This window comes from Pseudochaenichthys georgianus, chromosome 17 (genome assembly GCF_902827115.2).
Source record: "Pseudochaenichthys georgianus chromosome 17, fPseGeo1.2, whole genome shotgun sequence".
Lineage (NCBI taxonomy): Eukaryota > Metazoa > Chordata > Actinopteri > Perciformes > Channichthyidae > Pseudochaenichthys > Pseudochaenichthys georgianus.
In genome coordinates, this window is record NC_047519.1 from 34,905,860 (window position 1) to 34,922,382 (window position 16,523).

A 16,523-nucleotide genomic window follows, 5' to 3' on the forward strand; every position below is an offset into this window, starting at 1 on the left:
AGCTCAGCAACGGACAATTAGCTCTGAGCATGAGCAATGCTTTCTCTAAGCATAGGCCACTTGACGTTGTGCGTCTTATCGAGCACAGCCCATTTAAAACACCATTACACATTATTATCATATTAGTATCATGTTATTATTATCTTTCACAATCACAAAAGTTAATATAACTCGAAAAAACGTTGTATACAGTATGAAATACAACAATATAGACTTATTGAACATTCTACCAAGCCAAAACCTTCTGATGATTGATATGCAAATGTTAATATTGTGTGAAGTGCTAAATCCTTTTTTTCAAGATTTAATTGACTTACCCTTTGACCCCTAGAATATTTGTAACTGTACCTGTCTATTGTTTTGGCCAAAATGTTGAATAATTATAAATAAAAGTAGAAACCAAGGATTTTTACGTCATGTATTATGGCCAAAATAAATGCACGTGGCTGCGAGGGAGTGCGGTCGTCTTTCCACCAGAAGGTTGTGGGTTCGATCCCAGCCCATGCAGCCAACATGTCGATGGATCCTTGGGCAAGATACTTAACCCTGAGTTGCTCCCGATGGCATGGCCAACGGTGTGTGAATGTGTATGCATGTTAGTTCCTAGAGTAACATACACTGCTCTGTGGATGGGTGTGCATGGGTGAATGTAAAGTGCTTTGAGGGGTCTTAAAGACTGGATAAAGCGCTATATAAGTACAGTCCATTTACGGGGCCCCTCTCTTTATATACACTCACGGACATTAAAATGTTGTAGTTTTTTATAAATCATATTTTTTTGTGAAGGCTGTTTTGGACTTCACTTGTAATGTAGTCATTTTAACATGTACTTTAATAAAGGATCTGAATACGTAATCCACTACTGTCCAGGAACTCATTAAAGCGGAAAGAAAAATGGGTTTGCGTGCAACTAAATATGGAACCTAAACCAAAGAGGCTGAATACGTACGCACATGTCATTAATGCATTGTTTTAATATAATGTATTGTGAGAAGAACCCCAAGCAAGGATCTGGAGTTTATAATGATCATGTAGATACAAATATGTATCATGGAATTATTAAAATCCCACTAATTTACTGGACTCTGTTGAGAAGAAATGTTCCTGGAATTGAAATATCTTCTCAAGTAAACAGGATTTAAAAAGACGTTTGCCTGCAGTTAATACACACCAGAAACAATGTTGAAACAGTTACGTCCGATACTCACAGCGAGTCCTATTACCCCGCCGTGTCACCCTTGGGTGTTGCAAAAGAGCAGGCACCTCTAAGCCAGGAATAACATTTGTTTCTGAAGCAAAACGAGTTCTGCTTATAGGGCAATCACTGTGAATGTCCGTGAAAGGTATGTGGGGAGCGCAGAGGAGAAAAACAAGTGACACATTATTTCATCAGAAAACTATGAACCAGGCGGCGCTGTCAAAAAGCAGCAGTTCAAACTAGCAGGAGATCGGATGTGACAAATTCATACTGCAGGCTGTTTCTTTTCATGGTACCAAATATTTATGTACGAGAAAGCAAATTTGTTTCTTGCCTGAGACTAATAACTCCCATATGATGGGACTAGTCTCTCAGTCACTTTGAACCCCTAATGAAATGCATTAGGTCATCTGGGCAAACATGAGTTGTTAAGGGGTATTGTGTACTGGGACTTAAATCCCCTCTGTCGACCACCAGAGGGGATTGCATTAATAAGTTCCAAACATTTCTCAAATTGTTATAACATTTACTCAAAACAAACAAAAGGCAGATTTTCTCAACAGGTGTTTCCATCGACTGGCAGCAAGTAGTAAGAAGAGGGTGTAACTAGATTACATAATGAAAAGACTCGACTCGAGTAACTCCACATTTCCCCTAAGAGCTGTTTCTTCTACATGTGGTGTTTTTAATTTACCGCCATTTGTGTTTTCTGTTTAGGGATATGCTTGTTGATGTATTAGCTTTGGGGATAATTCGATTTCTGTCCAAACATTTGATCAAAAGATAAATACGAATGTCATGTTTTTGTGCTCCAATCAGGAGGAAACTGTAAGCCTATGCTTTAAGGAATATTTAGAGCATATCTAGGGTTCCAACTTTTCCAAATGTCTCTGTCACAGCAAAGGTGCAGATTCCTAATGTGCATCAACACAAGCAGACACTAAGAAGAGGCAGACTTTTAATTTCAACACAAGGTCGAATACAGCTTTCTTTCTGAGTTGTCATAATTCATCGCTGCTGAAGGTTATGAGGTTGATAACTCCAGAAATACCTTGAGTTAAGATTATTATTTGTCATGTAACGGCTTTGACTCAAGGTCCGCTTTCTTGCAGGCTTGGGAGCGTTTCACGTTATCACACAGTCTGCCGCAGATGACCAATTTCAAAACTTGAACAAAGCGTTGCATCAAAATGTATGTGCTTATTCGAACTGAGCTTCCTGTGTGTCCTCGTCTGACCCTGAGTGTATTACATATTGGCGCATATACATGTAGCTGCCAATAAACTCAATTAAATGTGTCACTGAATGAATTATAAGTAATCTACAACATCACAAGTATCATGGAGAACCAATGGATTCTGCTTTGGGGGTTCATTCTTTCACTAAGATGAAAACATATTAAAACTGTTGTTTGTATTTTGAAAAAGCCAGCCTGCTGTATAATTGAAATGCTTTTGTTGTTTCTGAGCTGTGAAATCAATATGAAACATATTACGTGAAACAAATCTTGGCTCCTTGTTGTCTTTCGCTCGTATGGCTCCATCTGAACACACGAACAATCAATCTGGTGTAAACATAATCACTCAGTATTGATCGACATCCTGATCAACCTCCAAAAGGCATTGACGAAATGGTGTATTTTACGGAGCAGCACACGTCTTTTTTATTACCCTTTAATTGCCACATATAATTAAATTAAGTATATGATGAAATTAATGTGACTCAGCACTCTACACCTCTGTGCAATGGGAGCACTGGCAAGGCCGGATTATACCTCCAGGGGCCCCTGGGCACTGAGCGCTCATGGGCCCCCCCAACCCACGTACCAACAAGTAACACCACGCCTACCTAATCATACCAACATGCCCAATATTTAGTATTTTCAGTCAATCTGGCATGTCGAATCGCACAGCCATTTGTCAAAAGCAAGGACTCACATAGTTCAACCAAAGTAGGTCTAGCCTTTTTGCCCTTTTAGTAAAAAATCACAAGACAAAGATACAAGATCCCAAGGCAGGGTATGGCTCAGGAATACCTAATATCACTCAAAACCTCAGAGCAGCACCCCACTTAATGCCAACATATGACTGGCTGGCTGTACACGTACACAAGGAGTTTTATTAGTTACGAACGTTCCGGGCAGCGCGGTCCCGTGGGTTAGATGCGCGTTCATAATGCTGAGGAAGATAACTCTCAGAATAATGTTATTAGCACATTTTACAACTTGAGGACCGAATGTTTTTAATAAGGGCTATACAAACATTCACACTGGGTAGTTTAAAACAAATTATCCAACGATTTACAGACCACTCTTTCCCGATGTAAATCAATGGGGAAAAGTGTTTCCGGGCCCAGCAACCTAACGGAGGTGTAGTACTGCCGTTTGGCCACAACGAATATTCTCATCAGAGTCCGGCGCACTTCCTGGGGGCTTGAGTGAGACCTACAGTCCAGAGACGGTTTAGAAAATATATTAATTTGACCCTATAGAAAAGCTGTGTTATTTATGGCGAAGAGTGAGTGTCATTTAAAACAATGTATGATGAGTGAGGTTGTGCCCGGAAAAATATTATAATTAAAATATTTTTTTGTTGTCATCTTGTCACTGAGGGCCCTCTTTGCTCAAGGGCCCTGCGAGTATAAAGCAGCTCCGTGTCAGTGATACCACGAGACTAATGATTAAAACAAGCCTCCTCATCTGTTTGGCTTCCAGAAAGCCAGATTTCCACCCCCTGCGCAGCACTTTTCATTCCAGCAACATCACATAAATCAATGCTCTGCAGAAGAGGAGTGGAAACGAGGAGTCCCAGAAGTAATAAGGGGGGGAAATATCCCATTTGGGTAAGAGTTCACTACAGTATGGAGAAGCATATCCATTAATGGTCTTCCTTAACTCCTTATTGCACAATCAAAACAAGTTATTGTGAAATTCTTGGTACAATTAGAGTTAGTAATAACATTTGTAGAACTAGTTTCCGCTCTTTAGGGAAGTTTTTCCTCAACTTTTTCAATGTTTGTGGTTGTAAAGTTGTTGAAAAATCCACCAAACAATGCTTCATGTTTCAGCTGGAGTGACTTTATGGGCAGCCGCCAACATTTACAGTGATGTAGCTTAATACTTATTCATTTGTTCCTTCAAGCTCATTGTTGAAAGAGGAAAAAGCTGATTTTTAGGTGATAAACTGAGCAGTACACTGAATCTGCATTAAAACGTGTCTCTGAAAACATGTTTATCTAAAACACAACATACATCATGTGGTAACGTGTCGTTGTCACTTTAAATCACCATGACAACATGGTTTCCACAACTTAAATACATGAACGTATAACTTATTATACATTTAAAGCACATTATAAGTATAGTTAGATCACTTTAAAATTCTTACCGTGTTGGGTCCACGTATAGTTCACACAGCTTCACACGATCTGTGCCTCGCGCTCGCTGCTCGCGGGTTGTGCTTCCCACTGTCTCTGCACGCTCTGCAGCGCGAGCCCCTCTGCATGTGGTATTGCTATGCGCACATGCACGCTCGCGCAGGACCACTTTTTGTGTGTCTTGAGTGAATTTAGTTAATGAAAATGTCTGTTTCTTTTATCGTGTATCTACTTATTTATTGTACATTGGTTTGTTTGCTATTTTTGGGTTTCTGTTAACTGAGTGAGATTCTATGTAAGAAAAAATACTATGTGACCCCAAATAAAGAATACAAAACACAGACAAAGCAAAACATATTTGGTAGTATGCAAAGCTCAGTAATCTAATCACTCACTTCATTTAAGTCGCCTCAGGCACAGACGCTGATAAAAATGAAAACCTAAATTCATAAAAGAAATGAACACAAACTGGCAATTACTTGCTAAAGATTCAATTGAGACCAATTTGAAAGCGTGTTTTCCTTTATTTTGGGTTTATTCCGTTTTTTATATTGAACGCATTTGATTAAATAACGTTTTGTCCATGGTCATTTGTGATTTTGACTTTAATATAACACAGTGGTTCCCAACCTATACAGGTAAATCTAAGGGATTTCAAAAATAATAACCAGACGGGAAAATAGGAAAATAAAGAAACAAAATAACCTTGATATACAATAATTTGATTAGGAAACTTTTCCTATTGATCACAACTCTAAGAGACGTGCAGCATCCGACGAGGGGTGCTGAGCCAATGTTGATTGATTCTAAAGAGTTACAAGCAACACAGTTTAGAGACTAAGTACATTTACTCAAGTACTTTACTTAAGTACAATTTTGAGGGACTTGCACCTGCAATTTCATACGTTTGACTTTTACTCCAATTCAGAGATTGAGTACTCCATTACATTTATTTTGTAACTTCTGTGAAATGTGAAATACAAAATACAAAGTTATTACAACTAGCTGCACCTTTCCAGCTTTGATAACACTTTAATGATCAATCATTATAAAACATATCATATATATTATTCTGAAATGGACCAATCTGCATAATGATCCTTTTTGCTTTTAAGTATATTTTGATGCCGATACTTTTACTTGAGTAACCTCTTAATTGCAGGACTTTTACTTGCAACAGAGTATTCCTACACTCTGGTACTTTATACTCAAGTACAAGATCTGAGTACTTCTCCCACCCCTGCTGTTACACACCTGCACACTAGATGTCCTCAGCGAGTTTCCTGCCTGTGTTGCTCACCTGACTTCCTTTAACATTTCCAGCCTGCACAGCTATTACTGATAGATATTTAGGGCAGCATTTACCATTGTAGTTGCAAAGTTTCCCAATTAGTTTAATTTGTGTTGTAAAAATGTTGACAAGCCAAACACACAACTGGCATTGTATATGAAGGTCCTGCACACCAGATGTTTTCAATTACTCTGGGTAATCAGAGCTCAGGCGAGATTTACAAATTGATTTCATGGCCACTCAAGAGTTTATGAAACATCACTGTTCAGCTCTTGTTTGGTAAATGTGAAGTGTATCACAAAATCTTGTCTCCATTTATTCAGTGTCATGACAACAGCGGCACCTTCTGGCTGTCTGTGGTAACACATCTGAGATTTGTTCCTTTCCAAATGTACAATATAAATGCAGCATAATTAGATTTCTTCATAAAGCTTGCAGGTTTTTGAACATGAATGGGATTAAAAAATAAATAAATAAACCAAATCAACCACTGTTACCCTCCAATTATTGTCATGGTAAACACGACTATATTTGATATTATATTTGACCCTTCATCTATTCAAAGAATCAGTTACGTGAGTTTACTAATCCACAGTCTACGAAATATACAGTTTCCCCCTCAGCAATCTTCACCTTAGTTTATTTGGAAAAAAGAAAATACAGAAACCGATTTACATTTTAATATTTTATTGCAATTTATTCCTTTACAGTTAAACTGAATAGTATAAAAAAACTGACATTAACATACAGACACACAAGGTCAAACAAACTCACTGATGACGCAACCAAAACACATTGAAATTAATAAAAACGGTCTTTCGTAGCTGAATTGTTGTCCTCTTGCGTTAAGACATGTCCGTCGAGCTGTCGTCTCTGAGAACATTTACAGTCCGTGTTTCCTTCTTCTCCCGGAGACAATACCGACGCAGTAAACAGACTGGATCTACAGCTAGTTATTTCCTGTTACAGCAACACTGGACAAAATAAACAAAATCGACTTTGGGACAACAGAGTGTGTGTGTGTGCACCGTGCTCGTGTGTGTGCACCGTTTGCATTTCATATCTACAACATGAGTGTTAAAACAGGAGTCCGAGTTCCTATGCTTCGGTGGAACGTGAGGTCCGCGCCTACGAGTCATCTTCACCGTTCACACTGTCGCCATCATCGTCTTCAATGTGCTCGCCTTCCTCTTCCTCATCGTCGTCATCCCTCTCTTGACTCTTCACCTGCAGGTCGAAAGAACATTTTAGGGATGAGATTTGATTCACTTTTAACAGCATTATTGGGGCATGTATTTTAAATATGCAACTGTCAGGGACAACTTCAGGGCCATAACACGGCAATCATATGCAAATCTTTATATCAAAAAGGGTAAAGGTTCCATGAGCGGTTTGCGCCGGCCTGTGCCTTTACCTTCTAATAGAACTGCTCGGGTCTTGATAGATTGAGTGGGGAAGTTCATGAGATCTTTCTAGAAGGTTATCAAGAATAACTTTGATCCAATGACCTTCTCCCTCTCTGTCTGTGTCTGTGTCTTCTCTTGTTCCGATTAGCCAAATCTTTCATCTTGTTTTGTATCTATATCTACGCCGGGATCCGGAGTCGATGCTGATCCTCTTGCTCTAGTCCTGTGCCCTGGATCCTCTATCCTGAGTTCTGATTAAGTCGTGGACTTCGGGTCGTGGCTGAACCCGTCTCTGCGGTCCTGCCTTGGGTCTCGTCATGCTGCCTCCCTGATGGCTTCCTCAGGATTGTAGCTGACATCCTCGTGGATTCATCTTCTCATTACAGACACATGCATTTCCTAACATTCGGTCGATATGCTGTAAAATGTATTATCTCTTGGATTTACACACGGCATCTATTGCAGTCTGTCCGTCCTGGGAGAGGGATCCCTCCTCTGTTGCTCTCCCTGAGGTTTCTCCCCTCTGTTGCTCTCCCTGAGGTTTCTCCCATGTTCCCTTTAAACTGTGGGTTTTCTCTGGAAGTTTTTCCTTGTACGATGCGAGGGTCTAAGGACAGAGGGTCTAAGGACAGAGGGTCTAAGGACAGAGGGTGTCGTTTTTTCTCATACTGATATTCTGAACAATCTGTGCTGTTGTATTTGCTGTAAAGTGTCTCTACTGTAGGCTATTTTTATTTTATGTACAGAACTTTGGCTCGACCAAAAATCGTTTATAAATGTGCTATATAAATAAAACTTGATTTTGATCACGCACACAAAGCCGTGGCAGCACATCACTCCCACCCTCATCCACCTCCACTGGTTGCCGGTCAAGTCCCGCATATCTTACAAAGTCCTCCTCCTTACCTACAAGTCCCTCCATGCCCTTGCCTCCCAGTACCTATCGGACATCCTTCACCCACATGCCCCACCCCGGAACCTGCGGTCCTCAGACTCTGGCCTGCGGGGACAGAGCCTTCAGTGTGGCAGCCCCCACCCTCTGGAACACTCCCTGCGGAGATTCGCAACACCCACACACTTGACGCCTTCAAAAGGGCCCTCAAGTCCCATCTGTTTGCCAAGGCTTTCGGCCCCTAAATCGATCTGTTGTTTTGTCTGTCTGACCTTTGTTTTGTTATGTTTGTTTTTGCCCTATTACTTGTAAAGCGACCTTGGGTCCCTTGAAAGGCGCTATATAAATCCAAGCTATTATTATTATTATTATTATTGATTTGATAAAGGTTTTAGAAAGTGTTTGTGGAGAGATTTCTTTAGGAGTACAGAATTACACTGCTTTGCTAATATTGTTGTTGAAAAGTAGCGAGAGCTGAAAAAGCCAACAATACAGTGGCAGCAACTTGCAATCACAAGGCATACCATTTTTTTGTCCATTTTACTCTCAACAGGAACATAACTTAGAAAATTAACATTATACTATGTTGAAGAAGACTTGAAACTAGCGATTGAGATTTAAAACTCATTAGTAAAATGTTTACTGGGGTAAAAAATGAATTAAGAGGTGGGATCATTTTCTCATTGCCTTCACAATCAAAGAAACCCTGTATTTTATATATGAAATGAATCTGTAGCTTTGCAAAAAGAAACAATGGCACTCGCACCTCTTCCTCCTCCAGCATGTCTCCCTCGTCGTCTTCATCCTCGTCAGAGTCGTTTATGTCCTGGATGTCCCCCTTCCTCTTCAGCCCGTCCACCTTCTTGCTGCTCGGGTGTGGCGGTGAAGTGACCTCGCCTGGCTCCGTTTTCATACTCTTAGCTTCAGACGGAAATTCAGACATCAGTCAGAAAAATGGTGGCACTGTGAAAAACAATCTGGTAAACATGCTTTAGTCTGTGACAGTCGGACACACTCGCCTCCACATTTAAACATACTGTGTTTCCTCTGCATACCCGACTTCTTGCCGTGGTCCTTATCCATGCTGTCCAGGCTCTGCAGCAGGTCGTCCACTTTGCTTTTGATTTGAGACAACTCTCGTTTGATGGTCTGCAGCTCGTCCACTTTCACTGCCGAGAGAACGAGTACGACGGTTAGAAAAATGTCTCTGTGAGCCACTCTGGGTCATACACCTTCTCATCAACGACATTTAAAACCAGCTAAAATGATTTGTTTGACTGTAACTATTACCCAAATCAAAAATAAAAATCAAACTAGAAAGTAAGTTAAAAGTTATTTTTCACTCTCGGTTGATCTTGACAACTTCACAGACCCCAAGGCCAAGTTTTAAGAAAGGCATGTTTTATCAGACAATATATTTTACACAGTAATACGAGGTGCTGTAACTAGAACATGTTGGCCCTTTTGTCTACCGACTAAACAGTTATTTTGAATATCAAAATTGTTGTCGGTACATTTTCTGTCAATCGACGAAGTTTCAGCTTTAAATCTTATATTTTCTCAGCTCATTGTTGAAATGAGTCAAGTGTTTGATTAGCAAATACATGAAAAAGCAGCAACATTTTAGAGATTGAAATAAGCTAAAATGAGAGATTTTGTTAATAAATTACGATTGACTTAATTCAGCCTTTATCCGTCATCCCCACACCTAGCAATTAATTTAAATATGTAATACATTTTAAATATTTAAGCCTGTATCCTGGTACTTCAACCTTTAGGCATTAAAGCATTTTTCGGGAGATGAAAACATGTTTGTAGGATTTTCATTTCTTCCAAGTAAAAGGACTTGAGAAACAACGTCTGTGCAGCACCCTGCAGAGACTGCTAAAGCTCCAGGTGATCTCACTTGTTCTGGACGAGGATGTCCTCTGGCTGCTCTTGGAGGAAGAGGAGAAGCTGCTCTTCGTCCGCCGGCTGCTTCCTCCGCTCAGGCTGACCCGCGGACGCTTGGACGGGATGACGGCCCGCGACAAGGGGGGGGGAGGAGCGGGAACACGGGACGGGTACGAGTACATTCTGCATCAAACACAGCACCATGTCAAAGTCAGCTTTGTTGTCAATCTTCCAGTTTGTGTACAGGCAGAAATCGAAATACCGTTTCCCACAATCCCAAATATAAACAAATGTATTTTAAAAATATGTGTGAAATTATATATATATATATATATATATATATATACATACATACATACACATACACATATATACAGGGGTGCACATAACAGGTACGCATGCGCGGCAAAAATCTGAATTGCGTAACGTCACTTGTGTCACTACGCACCTTTGCGTACCTCAAAACAAAAACACATATTTCGTCTACACGTGTTCCTTGTCAACAGTCAATGGAGTAAACTACGAGACATGTACAAAAAACCAAACAAAGACATTAAGCAGCTACGTTGCCGTTTCGCTCCCTGCAAAAACTCTTCGGACTGTCTGTGAACCGGTGGCCGAGCCGCGCAGGACATAACCCACGGACCTGTGAAGCTTACAGGAGGCAGAGGCTTACATCACCGGACAACAGAGTTGGTGCCGTGTGCACAGACCGGGTTAACGCCGGTATGAACAACAGAATTGTGCCAAAACTCCGCCAACTGGCTGCAGTGGGAGACTCCCCTGAGCACACTCTGTGCCCCGCGCACACACACTGGGGAACTGCGCAAAACCAGCTGATCACAGCGTTCACGCTCTGTGGTCAAGCTGCCGCAGTTTGACCTCACAGCGTTCACGCTCTGTGGTCAAGCTGCCGCAGTTTGACCTCACAGCGTTCACGCTCTGTGGTCAAGCTGCCGCAGTTTGACCTCACAGCGTTCACGCTCTGTGGTCAAGCTGCCGCAGTTTGACCTCACAGCGTTCACGCTCTGTGGTCAAGCTGCCGCAGTTTGATTTACAACAAAGTGGAGTGAAACACACAGCTGCAAACTTCCTCAGGGTGTTATGGAAGAGTTTGAAATCAGACAGAGGTGGAAGTACTCAGATCTTGCACTTGAGTAAAAGTAGAAGTACCAGAGTTACTCTGTTACAGTAAAAGTCCTGCATTCAAAATGTTACTCAAGTAAAATTAGAAAAGTATTATCATCAAAATATAGTTAAAGTGCCAAAAGTAAAAGTAGTCGTTGTGCAGATTGGTCCATTTCAGAATAATATATACGATATGTTTTGTAATGATTGATCATTAAAGTGTTCTCAAAGCTGGTAAAGGTGCAGCTAGTTTTACAAATTAGATCAAAGTCAAGTAAAGTACAAATATCTCAAAATTGTACTTAAGTAGAGTACTTGAAGAAGTGTACTTAGTAACTTCCCACATCTGAAATCAGATATGACTTCAAGTCATGTGATCATTTCTTAGCATTTGATCCTTGAACTTGGCCTCAGGAAATGCAAGGACCTCAAAGTTTTGGAGAAAGCAAATCGGAGGCTTAAAAAGAGACAGGGAGGTGCATCTTCATCATCATCAAGCATGCAAGAAGTGTAAATAGAGGACAGTGAAGGAGACACTGAGGAGGACCACGCTTCGTGTGGGGTGAGTACCAAACGCTGTCTCCTGGTACTCATCTGAGTAATAAAAGTGATATGCACCCCCGTGTATATACGGTCAAAGACACATGTTTACAATGTGGTGGAAATGAACCGTTTCATTCACGGAGTATAAACCGTAGTCGATGAATGCGTCCTCTACTCGTCTATCAAGTGTTACTTTCAGGGCTGACAACTCTTTCAAACACAGCGCATTGTTTCAGACAAAACTGGACTAGAGTTCTTTGTGGTGGAAATATACCAATTATATTCAACAAGGTATCGACTAATTGATAGATGTATCCCCGACTGTAACATTCTGGAAGTTAAAAGTGTTACTTTCATTGATAAACATACTTTCTTATTAACATATTTGCAGCATGTATTAGAGTGAGAGGAAGAACATCAGGAGAAACAGAAAATACTAGCCTCTGAGTGAGAGACAAAAAAGGTAATTTGTCATTCCGTTTCGTCATAAAATGACAAAGGGATATGTTGAACTCACCTGTCGTAATAATCTCTCTGAAAGTCGTAGTCGAGTTCGAAGGAGGAACTACTGTTGAGACAGGAAAACAAGAAGAGTCCGTTTAAGGGAAACTTAGCCATCCTCCCTAGCGGTATCTTTCTAGAAAAACCGTGGATAAACTGAATTATCATAGTGACACCTGTACATGTCCCCAGCTGAGCGCTTGGTAGTCTTTGTACCTGTGTGGTTTGGGTTCTCCAGCCAGGTTGATGTCTGAGGAAAGAACAGAGTAAAAAGCTCAATTAGAAAGAGAAGCAGAGGTTCTCTGCAACCGACAGTTTACAATATCAGACCATTTAAAAAAAAGATTTAAAGAAAATAACAATACTGTAGGAGATGGCTTGTAATTAGAAATCAAGCTTGTACAAATATTTTGATTGTCAAGATTGTGGATTATTCACCGACAGATGAAGTAGATTCAAAAATGCAATTGCTGTTTTTCATGATTTAAAGCAGACTTTCTTTTGTCTAACAACTGAGTCTTTCACATTGCAGGAGATAAAAAATATACATACACACAACTGTCAAGTATGTTGTTTACATTTGTATTATTCTCTTTGTTTTGTGAGGTACATTTACTTCCTCACGCTCTAAAACTTTAAATGAAGTGCTTTGCTTTACGTGGTGACACGCTGTTGGGAACCACTGTCCTTCTGAAAACTGCTTTAAATAAAAACAGCTTTACCTTAGAATATGTCTATTGAATGACCGATGCAATAAGTTTAAAAACTAAATCCTCAAGTGCTATGTGGCACTTTGCTGCCTGTCATCACTTTTCTCGCCCATCTACTCTACTTTCATTAAAGCAAAAAAAAACAGCTCAAAACAATCCCATCACAATTGGATCCTCACCGAGAACTTGTCCGACGATCATCCTCCCGTCCTCTCCGTCGACAGCAGAGCGCGCCGTCCTCTCGTTGAGAAACTGGACGAAGGCGTATCCCTTGTGCACGGAGCAGCCAACGATCTTGCCGTATTTGGCGAAGATGGACTCCACGTCGGCTTTGGTGACCAGCAGGGTGTTGAGGTTCCCGATGAACACCCGGGAGTTCAGGGAGCGCTGGTCCGTCTTGTTGGTGACGTTGCTGGCCATGAGGCTGGCGGTGGTGGGGGAGCGACTAAAACGGGAAGAAACACAGGTCACATGTTTAGTGGCAGGATATTTAATTCATTCCTCTGATATTCTCCTGCTGTCCCCGTGTTAAATACCGGTGAGTCGCTCCTCCAGCTGTGAATCAAGACAACAGTGGAGAATATAATCAAATCTAGTGCAGATAACAAAGGATAAACCCACAGGAAGTTAAGGGGGGGATATGAGGCTATTTACCCTTTTTGTTTCAACAGGAGAATCCAAAACCTGTCCTAAATTTAGTCTGAAATGTTCCTTGTATAAAGTCTTGCTGCATATTTCCCCCCCATCTAATAAACACATTTCTAAGTTTCTCAGTCTAAATATCGATCATTTTCTTATTATGCACCACATTCTGGGACAAACCAACACAATTAAGCATACAATTGGAGGCCTGAGCTAAGTAAAGCATACACCGTTTTTAGTGATCATATTATCTCCAGAATGACTGAATTTGAGTCCATAACAAAAATTAGCAGCATATTTCCACTGTTTGAAGCGTGTAGCTGCTTTTATCAAGGAACTTCATTTAAGTATTTGTATACAAAACATTATGCTGCAATATACAAGATAAAGTATTACAAAAATAAATCCCTTTTAGGCTGTAGAGAAGGTTGAACAGTCGGCTGATTTAAGAGTTAAGGAATGCTACTGGACTTAATATTTAAGGTATTTTAAAGTGAGATGCTGTACTTGTATGGTATCATTTGTACCAATAGTAATGTTTTGAGTTTGATCAGTTTGGGGTTTAGTCAGTGCTAATTGTTGGCGCTTTAATACAGTATTGAAAAAGGGGTGGCCAATGTGTTTATTTCTGGGTATTAGTCAGTTGAAAATGCTGGTGAAGGCGGCGTAAAACTATCCATTTCACTCAGCAGGAGAACATTTCAATGACTAAACTGTAATTCACCATTAAGACCAGTAGAGGACAGCATTTAAGATAAAGAAATGTAATCTGATGTCATGCTCCATAAAAAAAGGGGAGAAAAAAATGCTATGTGCTGATTTTACCGCAGAACTAAAAGCTCTCAGATTTGTAAATCACCGATAATAAACTATTTCTTATTTACTGGATTGTCTCTGTAGTCCAGCTCACTCATGATCGAATAAAGAGGGTGGGTTGTTATTATTCTAGTAGACGCAAGGGAGGATGGGAGAACCATATAAAGCCCAGAACCGTGTCAAGTGGAGATGGAAAGTGATCCCCGATACAGCAAACATGAAAACATTAGTGTGATCAACAGTACCCCCCCCCCTGGGCTGACAGGGGGTCGAACATTCATCACTCACTCCATAGCGTCTGTGTGCAGTCGTCTGAGGTTTCACACTGAGGGCTGGGATCAGTTTGGGCTGTCACGACCTTCACCCCTCACGATAAATACTGAGGTGACAGAAAACACACTCAGTCAAGCTGAGCAGGGTTATGATGTACCAAGTCTTACCTGGTTGGAGTGTGTACATGAGATGAGGCAAACAGAAAATCACCTCAAAAAAAAAAGAAAAAAAAAAAAAAGGTATGCGTCTCCCATTACAACAAGCTACTCCGGGACTGAACCCTAACCATAATGCATGTTAACGTGATATATCTATTGCTATTAAGCACGAACTCTGGGAGAATATTGTATTTATCCAAGAGTAAGGGAAATCTAAACCTGATAAACCGAACAAAACCATTACAATCATCACCAACTTGACTTGAAAAGTCGAAAGGCAAGCCCAACATATCCCATATGTAGGGGAGTTTGTATATTATAAACACAGTAGGTGAAGCCCTTTAAGAGCTGGTGTATACAATGATAAAGGCATATTTTAGAATGTTATCAAAGGCATTTTCATGTTTAAAACACAAGTCAGGTGTCAAATGTACTAATTATCTAGGCCTATTTAAATACCATCTACTACAATTGATATTAAAAAATATATACGAGTCCTTATCTAATACTCTTTTAGCATTAAGTAATATCATTGTAAATAGTAGACTAGTTAAGAATTAGAGACTTCTTTAAAATCGAAAATAAATCACAATAAAAGTAGCCTACACATAAAATAATAATAGTAAAGAATTAGAGTAAAGAGATTGAGGGGAAATAAGAGATGTAATACATAACTTAAAGTTTATATTATAGGACCATGCCTTTGGTTTTAATTTAGTAGCATTTCCCCTGAATGTGAATATTTCTCTTGTCTCTTATGAACAGTCTATGGGAGATTGTGGGTGTTTCTGTGGCCTGGGGGTGAATGTGAAGGCGTGATTTCATTTTGATACACAAACAGCCATAATACTCATTCAGATCAACAAACGTTTAATTAAGTAAATGTGTATTTCTTTTGTAACGACATGCAACAAAACTGAGGCCACCGGAAGACCACTTCCAAAAGCAGAAAAATCTCTCTTGCATCAAAAGAGGAGAAAAATAAAAACACTGGAAAAATCTACTCTTGATCCAGAAAATCGAAAACCATCCATCCATCAAACAGCGCCACCAACAGGCCTCGGTGAAAAACACAAGGCCGGCTAGCCAACCACAACTCGAAAAGCATTTAAAAAGAGATCAGGCCAGTTCCTCTGCTTGCAAAAAACAACCTGCAAAAGAGAGACGAAATCTGCAATGGATCAGGGAGAAGCTGCGACTATAAAAACCAACAAGAGCCTCTTAGCTATGAGCTAGCTTAGCTTAGACAAAACAGTCCCGTCAAGGAAAAATCTTCACAATAAACGCAGGAAAACCAAAGCTACACAATCTTGCGAAAAATGGAAAGAAACAGCAGCTAAGATGCATCCAGAAGAGTGGCGTTTCTTAAAAACACAATCAGCGTGTGTGTGTTTTCTTTCAGGGGGAAAAGAGCGAGTTAGCATAGCTAGCTACCTCGCTAGCTAGCCATCACATAACGCTGGTAAAATAGAAAAAGCATCGTTGCAAAAAATCCAAAAAGAAAAAGGAAGAAAAATAAACAAAAATGTCTGGGAACAAAATACTCACCACGACCTTTAGGGTAAAATGTCTTGCTTTCAGTAAAATGTGTGACTACAGGCCGTCCTTTTATGAAGCTCTGAGCAGCTTTCTCTTAACACCGAGCTGTGATGGCGGTGGCGCAGTACTGGAAAAGGATGCTTGTTTTGTATCATAAA

The 16,523-nt window shown here is 40.3% G+C and overlaps 2 protein-coding genes across 7 annotated transcripts in view; both read right to left on the minus strand.

The window, feature by feature from the left end:
- Positions 1 to 4,672, minus strand: part of LOC117462984 (zinc finger protein GLIS1-like) — a 51,588-nt gene extending 46,916 nt beyond the window's left edge. The window contains exon 1 of one of the 4 annotated variants that reach the window (XM_034105378.2): positions 4,585 to 4,672. The gene's annotated coding sequence lies outside the window, so the exon portion shown is untranslated. The remainder of the gene's footprint in view (positions 1 to 4,584) is intronic. The other 3 variants (XM_034105383.2, XM_034105381.2, XM_034105382.2) reach the window with 3 other exon arrangements.
- A 1,862-nt stretch (positions 4,673 to 6,534) lies between these two features.
- On the minus strand, positions 6,535 to 16,483 carry LOC117462899 (heterogeneous nuclear ribonucleoprotein C). 3 transcript variants are annotated; one of them, XM_034105267.1, is made up of 9 exons: positions 16,375 to 16,483; positions 14,684 to 14,774; positions 13,117 to 13,382; positions 12,444 to 12,477; positions 12,244 to 12,294; positions 10,069 to 10,238; positions 9,218 to 9,331; positions 8,929 to 9,083; positions 6,535 to 7,091 (listed from the first exon to the last, which is right to left on the minus strand). In XM_034105267.1, the coding sequence occupies exons 2-9, from the start codon at positions 14,686 to 14,688 to the stop codon at positions 6,993 to 6,995; spliced, it is 894 nt and encodes a 297-aa protein (XP_033961158.1). In that variant the 5' UTR covers positions 14,689 to 14,774; positions 16,375 to 16,483; the 3' UTR covers positions 6,535 to 6,992. The 3 variants fall into 3 exon arrangements, with proteins under 3 accessions (XP_033961158.1, XP_033961157.1, XP_033961156.1); XM_034105266.1 differs by having other exon boundaries at positions 9,200 to 9,331; XM_034105265.1 differs by having other exon boundaries at positions 9,182 to 9,331.
- Between the last annotated feature and the right edge of the window lie 40 nt (positions 16,484 to 16,523).